Raw genomic sequence first — 10223 nt, 5'->3', positions numbered from 1 at the left:
GGTGTCCTGGTAGTTTCTGGGGGGCTCAAATGGGTGAGAGGGTGAGGGGAAGATGGGGGTACAGGGCACCTCTCTCCCCGGTGCCAGAGCCCAGGGTTTTCCTACATCCATCTCAAGCCCTGCTTCCCCCTTCTCCCAGGTGTTTTAACAAGCTCCTGACAACGCCGCATTTACCAAGAAATGTTTCTGCCCCATTTTGTTTTGTTTGAATAAATGAGATGGTAGCTCCTAGAAGAAGGAAGCAGGCTCAAGACCCTGAAAGTGGCTCAAGTCTCTGAGGCACAGATGAGGCCCACAGCAGACACAGATGAGGCCACGGGATGGGGAGCAGACTGCTCTGTGGAGGCCATCCCCAGGTATCGCCTGACCCTGGGCATGGGCAAGGCTTGTGGGCTTGTACTTAGCACCAGACTTCCTGTCTCCTGTGCTATATAGGCTGGTTGTTAGGGGCGTCATTTCTCAGCCAATCCATGCTAGGTGCTGGTCCTAACAAGGTAATTAGCCTTGTTCTCATCCCCAGTTCCACAGAGCACCACCAGCCAGGGTCCATTGAGCGTCTGGGCAGTGTGAGCACCAGGTTTCCTAGGCCTCGTGTGGCATCTCCATTCCTATAGCCATTGTCCTCCTAGCAACTTCCATTCTCTGTCCCCAGGGCATATGTTCTCAGGTTAGGAGCTGGGAGCCCTGGAAATCTGCAAAAGCAAGAGGGGGCTGGGTTGATCCAACTGAACATAAGAAGCCAGGGTTGGCTGGATGAGGGCAGAGGGCCTGGGTCCCCTAGTCTGGAAAAGTCCCATTTCTGGGCAGGCGCTGCTCAATGGCGCCCTCTGCTGACACTTCCTGCTGGTGCATCTGTAGATTCCACACATGAATTATTGGTTGCTGTCCACGACTCAGACTGAGGAAGTTCTTCCTCTGTTCTTAGCCAGTCCCAGTTTCCTCCCAAGTCCTTACTCTGATCCTCTTGCCCAGTCCCTGAAGGATAAAGCTAAAACCACTTAATAGGATTTAAGAGGGTCCACATGATCTGACACCTGGTGACCCTTAGCAGCTTTGCCCTCTTGGACTGAAATTCAGACCAGTGGTTCTTCCTAAGAACCATTCCTTTTTGGAACCTCTCATTGCCATGGGCCTCTGCTTGGGAAATTTGCATACATTTAGGGTTTTGCCTAAAGATTTATGAAAGGGTCTAGCGGAGTGTAGTGGTGCATGTGTATAGTCCCAGCACTCCAAGGTGGAGGTAGGTAGATCCTGAATACATGGCCAGCCTGGGCTTCTATGGGGCTCTCCAATCCTGCCCCATCAATTTAGAATCTTTCCTCTTTCCTGGCCATACTGAAGGACTTAAAACAGGAACTACCTGCCGGGCACCTGTGGCTCACGCCTGTAATCCTAACTACTCAGGAGGCTGAGATCTGAGGATCATGGTTCAAAGTCAGCCCAGGCAGAAGACTCATCCGTGAGACTCATCTCTAATTACCCACCAGAAAACCGGAAGAGGCACTGTGGTTCAAGTGGTAGAACACTAGCTTTGAGCTGAAGTGCTCAGGGATAGCACCCAGGCCCAGAGTTCAAGCCCCATGACTGACCAAAAACAAAACAGGAACTACCTATGTCTATGTCTACCTATGTCTCCTGCCTCAGACCCTTCTCACGCCAACAGCTGCTCACTTTTTAGGTCTCATCCATGTCCATTAGCCCTGGCCACTGGTGCCTGGAGATGTCTGTGGGCATAGACCCTGAATATGAGTCCTTACCCATCCCATAGGGCAATTGCCACCCCTGTACCTCCTCCACAACTGCAGACTTCCTCCAGAGATTGGGCACACAAAGTGGGAAGTTCTACTTCTGATACCACCAGCCGCATGGCTATTTTGGCACAAGTAGTTGAGGCTTAGTACAACATATTCCTTGAGGTGCTGAAGAAATGGGAGATACACAGGGGTCTAAAAAGAGCTCAAATATGTACAGACTGAACATGTGGCTCAGTGGTAGAGTGCTTGCCTAGCATGCATGAAACCCTAGGTTCGATTCCTCAGCACCACATAGACAGGAAAAACGTGGAAGTGGCACTGTGGCTCAAGTGGTAGAGTGCTAGCCTTGAGCAAAAGAAGCTCAGGGACAGTGCCCAGGCCTAGAGTTCAAGCCCCAGGACTGGCAAAAAAAATAATAAAAATGAGACAGCCCCAGGTCTTGGAAAGTGGTCTCTCAGCCGACCATCCCAAACATTAAGCACACCCCGAAGGGTCTCAACTCCATTCCTTCTTGACTGGAAGGTCAACAGGCCAAGGGAGAAGGTGAGCTTGCGCATAAATAAGGAAGTCCCCCCTGGAGCCGGAACTTTGGTACCGCTCGGGGTGCAGTGCAGCACCGGACCAGTGGAGCGGGTGCACCCGGAAGTGGGAGCTGAGCGCGGGCGGGCGGATCGCTGTGCGGAGTCCACGGCGGCGGTGGACGGGACGGAGAGGTGTGACATGGAGGCCGGGGCTGCTCCGGCTGCAGCGAGGGAGCCTGTTGAAGGTGAGATGCTGGCCAGGCGGAGACCGCGGAAGGGAGTCGCGAGCTGCCACCAGGAAGTAACTCCTTGGGAACGCCAAGGGGGGCTCTTTCTAGTGGGACACCTGCTCCCAGCCCTTCCTGCCCGGCCACCACGGTGTCCACCGTAACTTGTTATGGCTTCTTCTCCATTTCCTCCCCTGAAATTAACGTTTCCTGTGCCCCAGGCTAGCCCATTTTCTTACCAGCCTACTCCTAAATGACTCAAACTTCTTCTCAGCCCGGGGCTAACTCTTGTTCTCTGACCAGCCCTCCTAATTCCTTATCTGCCCTCTGCCAAACTGAGCTTTCTTTTGCCCCAGGTTAGACCTTCCCCCGCCCCATGCTGTTTCAGGCAAGACCTCCCCCCTGGTTCCAGTCTGTCTCTTTCCTCGTTCCATTTTAAATCTGTTCCCTTCAAGTCTGAGGCCAAGCCTGCCTTTTACACCCTTTCTGTACTCCAAAGTTTCTTTGGGCTGCTTATCTGTACCTAAAATGCATTTGCATTTGCTTGTCTTATTTGTGTATCTGGGCCTCTCATGCCTGCCTGGGACTTGAACTCAGGGCCTTGGCGCTGTCCCCGAGCTTTTTCACTCAAGTCTGGAGCTCTGCCATTTGAGCCACAATTCCACTTTCAGCTTTTTGGTGGTCTATTGTGGATAAAAGTCTCGCAAAGTTTCCTGCCCCAATTGGCTTCAAACTACAGTTCTCAGATCTCAGCCCCTGAGTTTGCTAGGATTACAGCCAGTAACTCCTGAATTCAAGCCCCACAAGTACCAGCACACAAAAATAATGTTTGCAACCACCCCCTCCCATTCCCTCATCTTTCCTTCTACTTTGCTAAAGCCAAGGAAACACAGCACACTATGTGTTTTCAGTAATTATGCTCTTGTCCGTGTCCCTACTTAAGTCAGGTTTAGCCAGGCACTGGTGGCTCACACCTGTAATCCTAGCTACTTAGGAGGTTGAGATCTGAGGATTGCAGTTCAAAGCCAGCCTGAACAGGAAAGTCCGTGAGACTCTTATCTCCAATGAACCACCAGAAAACCAGAAGTAGTGCTGGGGCTCAAGTGGGTAGAGTGCTAGCCTTGAGCTGAAGAGCTGAGGGACAGCGCCCAGGCCCAGAGTTCAAGCCAAAAAAAAAAAAAAAGCCTCTCTCTCACTGTGAGCCCTCCTGCCAGGCCCAAGACACAGCCAGCACCCAGTACGGGTGAGCCAACCCAGGGAGGAGCACACAGACCCCTCCTCGAATGCCTTCCCTTCCTCTGCCCCTGCCTCTTCTCTCTGAACTAACAAACAATACCCTCCCCCCCTCATTTTCCTCAGGCTGTGCAGAGCCCAAACCTGGATACTGGGGGGAGCTGAGCCAGACCCCTGTCCCATCCAGACCCCAGGACAAGGAGGAGGTGGCACAGAGCCCTCTAGAGGCTCTGGACAGTGACACTCCCGGGGCTGAGAACGCAGCAGTGAATGCCATGCTGCGAGCCGTGGCTGCCAGCCGTCTGCCCGTGTGCAGCCAGCAGCAGGGCGAGCCTGACCTGACCGAGCGCGAGAAGGTGGCCGTGCTGAGCCAGCTGTACCACGAGAAGCCGCTGGTGTTCCTGGAGCGCTTCCGCACAGGCCTCCGGGAGGAGCACCTGGCTTGCTTTGGCCACCTGCGTGGTGACCACCGGGCAGACTTCTACTGTGCCGAGGTGGCCCGGCAGGGCACTGCCCGGCCCCGCACCCTACGGACCCGCCTACGAAACCGGCGCTACGCAGCCTTGCGAGAGCTCATCCAAGGTGTGCAGGGCACCTGGGCAAGAGGGAGAGAGAGGAAAGACTGAGGCAGGGAGGGAAGAGCAGGGACACATGGGGAGAGCCTGGGAGGTAGGTTTGGTTGGTTGGTTGTTTTTTGGGTCCGTTTTGGGGCCCTGGGCGCTGTCTCTGAGCTCTTTTGCTCTACCACTTTGAGCCACAGCACCACCTTCAGATTTCTGGTGGTTCATTGGAGATAAGAATCTCACAGGTGGGGGGGGGCCGCTGGGAAGGTGGCTCAGTGGTAGAGCACTTGCCTTGCATGCCTGAGGCCCTGGGTTCGATTCCTCAGCACCACATAAGCAAAAAGAAAAAAGCCCGAAGTGGCGCTGTGGCTCAAGTGGTAGAGCGCTAGCCTTGAGCTGAAGAGCTGAGGGACAGCACCCAGGCCCAGAGTTCAGGCCCCACGACCGGACCCAAAAAAAAAAAAAAAAAAAGAATCTCACAGGGACTTTTCTGGCCGGGCTGGCTTTGAACCTCCATCTTCAAATCTCAGCCTCCTGATTAGCTAGGATTACAGGTGTGAGCCACCAGCACCCTGGTTGGGAGCTAGGTTTTGGACAAAAAAAGACTTGGAGAAGATGAGATTGAACTAGGGAGAGGGGTGGAAACAGGCCCTGAGGAAGTCAGGGGAGAGGATTTAGCAGCTGGCAGTTGGTGGAGGTACTGGGGATCCAGCTCAGGGCCTCGTGCCTTGAGCCACAGCCCCAGTCCTTTTTATTATCCATTTTTGTTTTGGTTTGGTTTGGTTTTGGGGTTTTTTTTTGTCAGTTGTGGGGCTTGAACTCGGCCTGGCCACTGTCCCTCAGCTCTTCAACTCAAGGCAAGCATTCTACCACTTGAGCCACAGTGCCACTTCTGGCTTTTTCTACTTATGTGATACTGAGGAATCGAACACAGGGCCTCATGCATGCAAGGCAAGCATTCTACCAATGAGCCACCTTCTCAGCCCCTTATGGTTTTATTTTTTCAGGTAGGGTCTCACGCTTTTGCTTGAACTAGCCTAGAATGAACTAGTCTAAAATTTTTCTGTTTCTGTATCCTGAGTTCGCTGAGGAATAGGGGTGTGTGCCCTCACACCCAGCCATACAAGCATGATCACACATCCGTGTGTGGGCCCTGTCAACTCAGACACCACTACCACCACCAACCCTCTGTCTGTATGTCCTCTTTACAGGGGGCGAGTATTTCAGTGATGAGCAGATGAGGTACCGTGCGCCACTGCTGTACGAGCAGTACATCGGCCAGTACCTCACCCAGGAGGAGCTCAGTGCCCGTGCCCCAGCCCCTCTGGCGGCCCGGCCCGGCTCCCCCAGCACCCCTGCCTGCCCACTCTCCGACCTGCTGCTCCAGTCCTACCAGGAGCGCGAACTGCAGCAGCGTCTGCTCCAGCAGCAGGAGGAAGAGGAGGCCTGCTTGGAGGAAGAAGAGGAGGAAGAGGACAGTGATGAGGAAGGTGCGGGCCAGCAGCAGGGAGACCCCAGTGTCTTCCCAGTGCCCTCTCAACCACACTCCTCAAAGGAATCGAGTGATCCCCACTCCTGGCATCCATTCCCAGGGTATCCTCTGCCTGGAGCCCCCTCCACCGCCTCCCTTCAGCAGCCCCCGTGGACACCTGTTCTCCCTTCACAGACCAGAGGTCCAGCAAAGACTCGGAAGCCTGGGTGCCGGACTCGGAGGAGAGGCTGATCCTGCGGGAGGAGTTCACCAGCCGGATGCACCAGCGTTTCCTGGATGGCAAGGACGGGGACTTTGACTACAGGTGCTCCGCGCCCTGCCCCCTCCAGCCCCCCCTCAGGCCAGCACCCACGGCCCCAGACCCCTTGCAGGTCCTTGTGTCTATTCAGCATGGCTCTGCGTCGTGGTGTTCGAAGGCCCCAGGAGAGTTCCCAGGCATGGGTGCTGGGGTCAGACAGGCCTGGCGTGTTGATTAGCCAGAGACAGAACCAGGGAAGCCTGCGCTCAACCTTGAGTCTCACAGCCCTGCCTCAGTTTCCTCCTAAGATGTGAGAACTGGACTCACATCGACTCAGTTTCACCCTGGAGAGTGACAGCAGCCTGGCAGCCCTCCACTTCCCCAAGTCCCCTGGTGTGCCCAGGGTACCCCACCTCTTCCCAAGGCCCCCGTTTCAGTTACTGACTCCAGTGTAGCCCGAGGGATGCGGGAAAGTGATGGAAGCAAAGGGAAATGGTTTGGCCCCCCACCCCAAGCCAGTCAGTCTACCTCGTGGTCCCCAACACGGGCCCATGAGGAACATGGGACCGGTGCGTGGCAATGCATGGCGGTCAGCATCCTGACCCACTCCAGCATCCTCCAGCCCAAGTCCATCACAGGACAGCCACAGGGTGGTGGACAGAGGGCTGAGCACCTAAGTGAGCCGACCCAATGCCACCCCTAGACCCAGTGTTCAAGGACAGTGGAGAGGGGAGCCCGGCATGTCCTTCTACCACCATTCGACCCACATGCCTGCCGTATCCTGGCACCTGGATCAGATGGACAGTCCCCCTGTCTTGATGTCCCAGTGATGGGCCTTGCAGAAGCAAGCAGGGCATAGAGGCGGGTTGCCCTGGGGTCCCGGAGGTAACACCTGCACACGGAGGCCAGTGGCAGATCGGAAGTGGAATCGGACTTGAGGAGCCTGCCACTTGGGGTGACCCCCTCACCCTGGAGCCAGGCAGTCCCTCCCCCTACCAGTCACCAACCAGCCCTGCCTTTTCTGCCCCCTCCCCCCCTCCCACCCCCGCCCTATGGAGATAACACCATCCTGGTGAGGAAGCCTGTGTATCACCCCCTTCCAATGACCAGAAAGGCCCAGCATCCCCTGCAAGGGTCAGTGCGGACCTGATGGGCAGCTGCCTCCAGGCACCTGGGCCTCTGGGCCCTCACAGCCTCCTCCCCCTGCAGCACTGTGGACGACAACCCCGACTTTGACAACCTGGACATCGTGGCCCGGGACGAGGAGGAGAGGTACTTCGATGAGGAGGAGCCCGAGGACGCGCCCAGCCCAGAGCTGGGTGGAGACTGACCATGGCACTGCCCTGGCCCGCCCTGGCCCCGGCCAGGAAGCTCCCCGATGGCAGGATGGCTGCTTAGCCACTGGGCCGTCTGCCCTCCCCCTCCCCCTCCCCCTCTTTGCCCCTTCCCATCCCCTGCCTCTGTCTTGTGCTCCCTGTGACTCTGGGCTCCTTCCATGTCTCTCGCTCTGTTTCACTCTGTGATCTCCCCCTTTTCCTGTCTCTGCTCTGTCTCTGCCCCCCCACCCCCACGCCTTTGTCACATTCTCTCCATGCGTCCGGCCCAGAATGAATGTCTACCCCCTTGTTCAAGGCCCATGGTACAGACCAGTTCACCTGGGGCCCAGCCCAGATCTGGCCTTTCTCTACCTGTCTACCGGCTGCCTCGTTGTACCTCTTAGAGTCTGTCTGTCCTTTCCACGCCCCTCTGTCCCATTCCTCTCCCAGCTGCCCATTGCCCTCCACCCCAGGCCTCACTACGCCAGGGGGACCCCACTGCGGCCACTAGCTACTGCTTCTCCCTTAGGAAACTGGCAGAAGCACGGCGGGGGGGGGGGGAGGCAGCTGGAGTGAGGGGAGGGGTTCCCCCTGCCCAGCCACAATTTTCCCTTTCTTCCCGTCCTCCGCCTCCTTCTCCTGCTCCTGTTTACTCTCCCTGAATCCGCACAGGCTGTTATCATGGGCCTGAGTCATCTCCCACACAGCCTGCCCCGTCCCGCCCCCAGCCCGCCACAGGGCCGCCCCGCAGCCCCCCGCCGCCCAGCCTAATGGGAGCCAGATGGCCGCCTGTGACTCAGCCTGTGGGAACCCAGGCATCCCACCTTCCCATGCCCCGTGCCCCCCCCCCACACACACAAGGGGCTGCTCGTGAGGTGGGGGGGGGGGGCAGAGGCTGAGGGGTGGCCAAGGCTGGGCTGTGGACACTCCTATGAGACCAGCAGCTCCACACCTGAAAGACACCGGCTCCTGACCCCAAGGCCTTCATTCTGTGCCCTGGGTCCCCTGCCAGAAGCAGGTTCAAGGCCAGCCCAGGCCTGAGCCAGGGACCTACCTCCAAGCAGCCCCGGACCTGATTGTGCGGCCAGGGAGGCCTAGCGCAGCCCCACAGGCCAGGTCCCCAGCTGGGCCCAGGTGGTGCCGTGGACTGGCTTCCTTAGGTGGGAGACAGGAGAAGAGGCAGGTGCTGCCCCGAGGCTTCCTGGGGGGCCAGGCCCCGTCCCACACATCGGCCATCTCCACAAAGGACAGCAGCTTGGCCCAAGACACGATCCAGTGGGCCAACCCCACAATCCAGAAAGATAGGGGTTCTCACCCATGGACCCTGGGCTCCCAGGACCCCTTTCTGTGCCCGGCAGTACCAGGCAGCTTCCCCCAGGCTGCCATCTGCTAAGTAAACTCGTTTATGATCCACTCTGCTGCCGCCCTGAGTTTGTTGTGTTATGTAACAGGAGAGGAGCGGCGCGGGCAGCCATTGAGTCAGTCGGGGTTAGTCAGATGGCGGAGGCTGGGCGAGAGGTGGGCCGGCAGGTCTCCGGGATTAGATGAGGAGACAGGGAGGTGGAGACGGGACTGGGGATGGGGCTGGGGCTGCAGACACCCCCCCTGGTCACAGCAGCCCCCACGAAGACGGGACACAGATGCACACACACTGGGGATGGGGTGGGCGGAGTGGCTGAGTCAGGGAGGGAGAGCCCCTCTGATGACGTCCAGCCCCCACCCCTGTGTCTCCTGTCTGTCCTGCCCAGGCTGCCACCCACATTCTCACCCCCCCCCCCCGAGCCCCGGGCGACCCTACGCCTGGTCACCAAGGTCCTGTCTGTCCCCACTGCCCTCCCCCTCATGTCTCAGTACCTGTGGCTGCCCCCCTAGCCTCCTCTCTTCCTCTCTCTCCACCTCTGCCTTCTCTTCCCAGCCCCACACCCCAGCTTCTGTCACTGTCAGAGTGATCCCCCCCCCCCCGCGCCGCTTGCCCCAACCCTCCCTCCTCTCATCTTCACCCTCATTTTTTCCTGTCCCTCTCGCTGCTGCCTCCTGGCCCCACCCCCTCCCTCCGTGTCTGCCTCCCAGCCTTGGGAAGTCTAGGTCAGAGCTCCACTGGTGATCCCTGGGACCCCAGAGTGAAGGGTCACCGTCTGGTCCCCACCCACGAGGGGGCAGAAGGCTGCGTGGCTGTCTGGGAGAAGGAAATGTCTGTCCTGTGGCCCGGGACCTGCCCGCCACTGCCGCCCCCAGACCGGGGCCGAGTAAACACAGCCAGCAGCCTGGGGATATTTATACCGGAGCTGGGCATGGGGCCAGTGCCCACCACAGCCCCTGCCCGGCCCTGCCCCGCTGCCACCGCCAACCCAAGCCAGCGTGGCACCAGCCAGCCAAGGGGACGCCGCAAGCACTGGTCACACCGCTGCCAAGGCGTTTCATGGGACAGGACAGGGACCCCCAGGGCCGTCCCATCCACCTCAGCCCCCCTCACTGAAGCCCCGCCCACAGTGGGGTCACCCAGCAGACTCCACCTGCTCCAGACCCCAGCCCAGACAGAACAGGGCCCCCAGCAAGTGCTCAGCAAGCTCACCTCTAACCTGGGGACCTGGCATGGCACAGAGGTGGGACAAACACTCAGCAAGCTGCAGGCCCAGGGTTTTAGCCCCATTACCACCAAAAATAGAGCAATTGGGTGCCAGTGGCTCATGCCTGTAATCCTAACTACTCAGGAGGCTCAGACCTGGAGGATTGTGGTTTGAAGCCAGTCCAGGCAGAGAGTTCTTGAGACTCTTGTCTCCAATTAACCAACAAAAATATATACTAGAAGCATGGCTCAAGTGGTAGAGCACCCCAGGCATGGGCTGGGGGTGGGGGGAGCCAGGCACCAGGGGCTCACA

At 58.1% G+C, this 10223-nt stretch overlaps 1 protein-coding gene across 1 annotated transcript; it reads left to right on the top strand.

Moving 5' to 3' along the window:
* Positions 1 to 2404: 2404 nt before the first annotated feature.
* LOC138811183 (coiled-coil domain-containing protein 97) lies at positions 2405 to 8760 on the top strand. The gene is made up of 5 exons (XM_069998855.1): positions 2405 to 2520; positions 3862 to 4317; positions 5510 to 5788; positions 5965 to 6094; positions 7238 to 8760. Exons 1-5 carry the CDS (start codon positions 2475 to 2477, stop codon positions 7356 to 7358), a joined length of 1032 nt encoding a protein of 343 aa, XP_069854956.1. The 5' UTR covers positions 2405 to 2474; the 3' UTR covers positions 7359 to 8760.
* Positions 8761 to 10223: the final 1463 nt, after the last annotated feature.

This window comes from Dipodomys merriami, unplaced genomic scaffold (assembly GCF_024711535.1).
Source record: "Dipodomys merriami isolate MVZ:Mamm:240054 unplaced genomic scaffold, mDipMer1.0.p SCAF_52, whole genome shotgun sequence".
NCBI classification, from domain to species: domain Eukaryota; kingdom Metazoa; phylum Chordata; class Mammalia; order Rodentia; family Heteromyidae; genus Dipodomys; species Dipodomys merriami.
Note: the sequence above shows the minus strand (reverse complement) of the source record. Positions and strands in the feature narration are given on the sequence as shown.

Bases quoted from the DNA above. Each gene is read 5' to 3' on its own strand.
- LOC138811183 (XM_069998855.1), top strand. From the start codon at position 2,475: ATGGAGGCCGGGGCTGCTCCGGCTGCAGCGAGGGAGCCTGTTGAAG. The intron at 4,318-5,509 runs GTGTGCAGGGCA...TCCTCTTTACAG, and splicing joins CTTGCGAGAGCTCATCCAAG to GGGGCGAGTATTTCAGTGAT. The intron at 5,789-5,964 runs GTGCGGGCCAGC...CTCCCTTCACAG, and splicing joins AGAGGACAGTGATGAGGAAG to ACCAGAGGTCCAGCAAAGAC.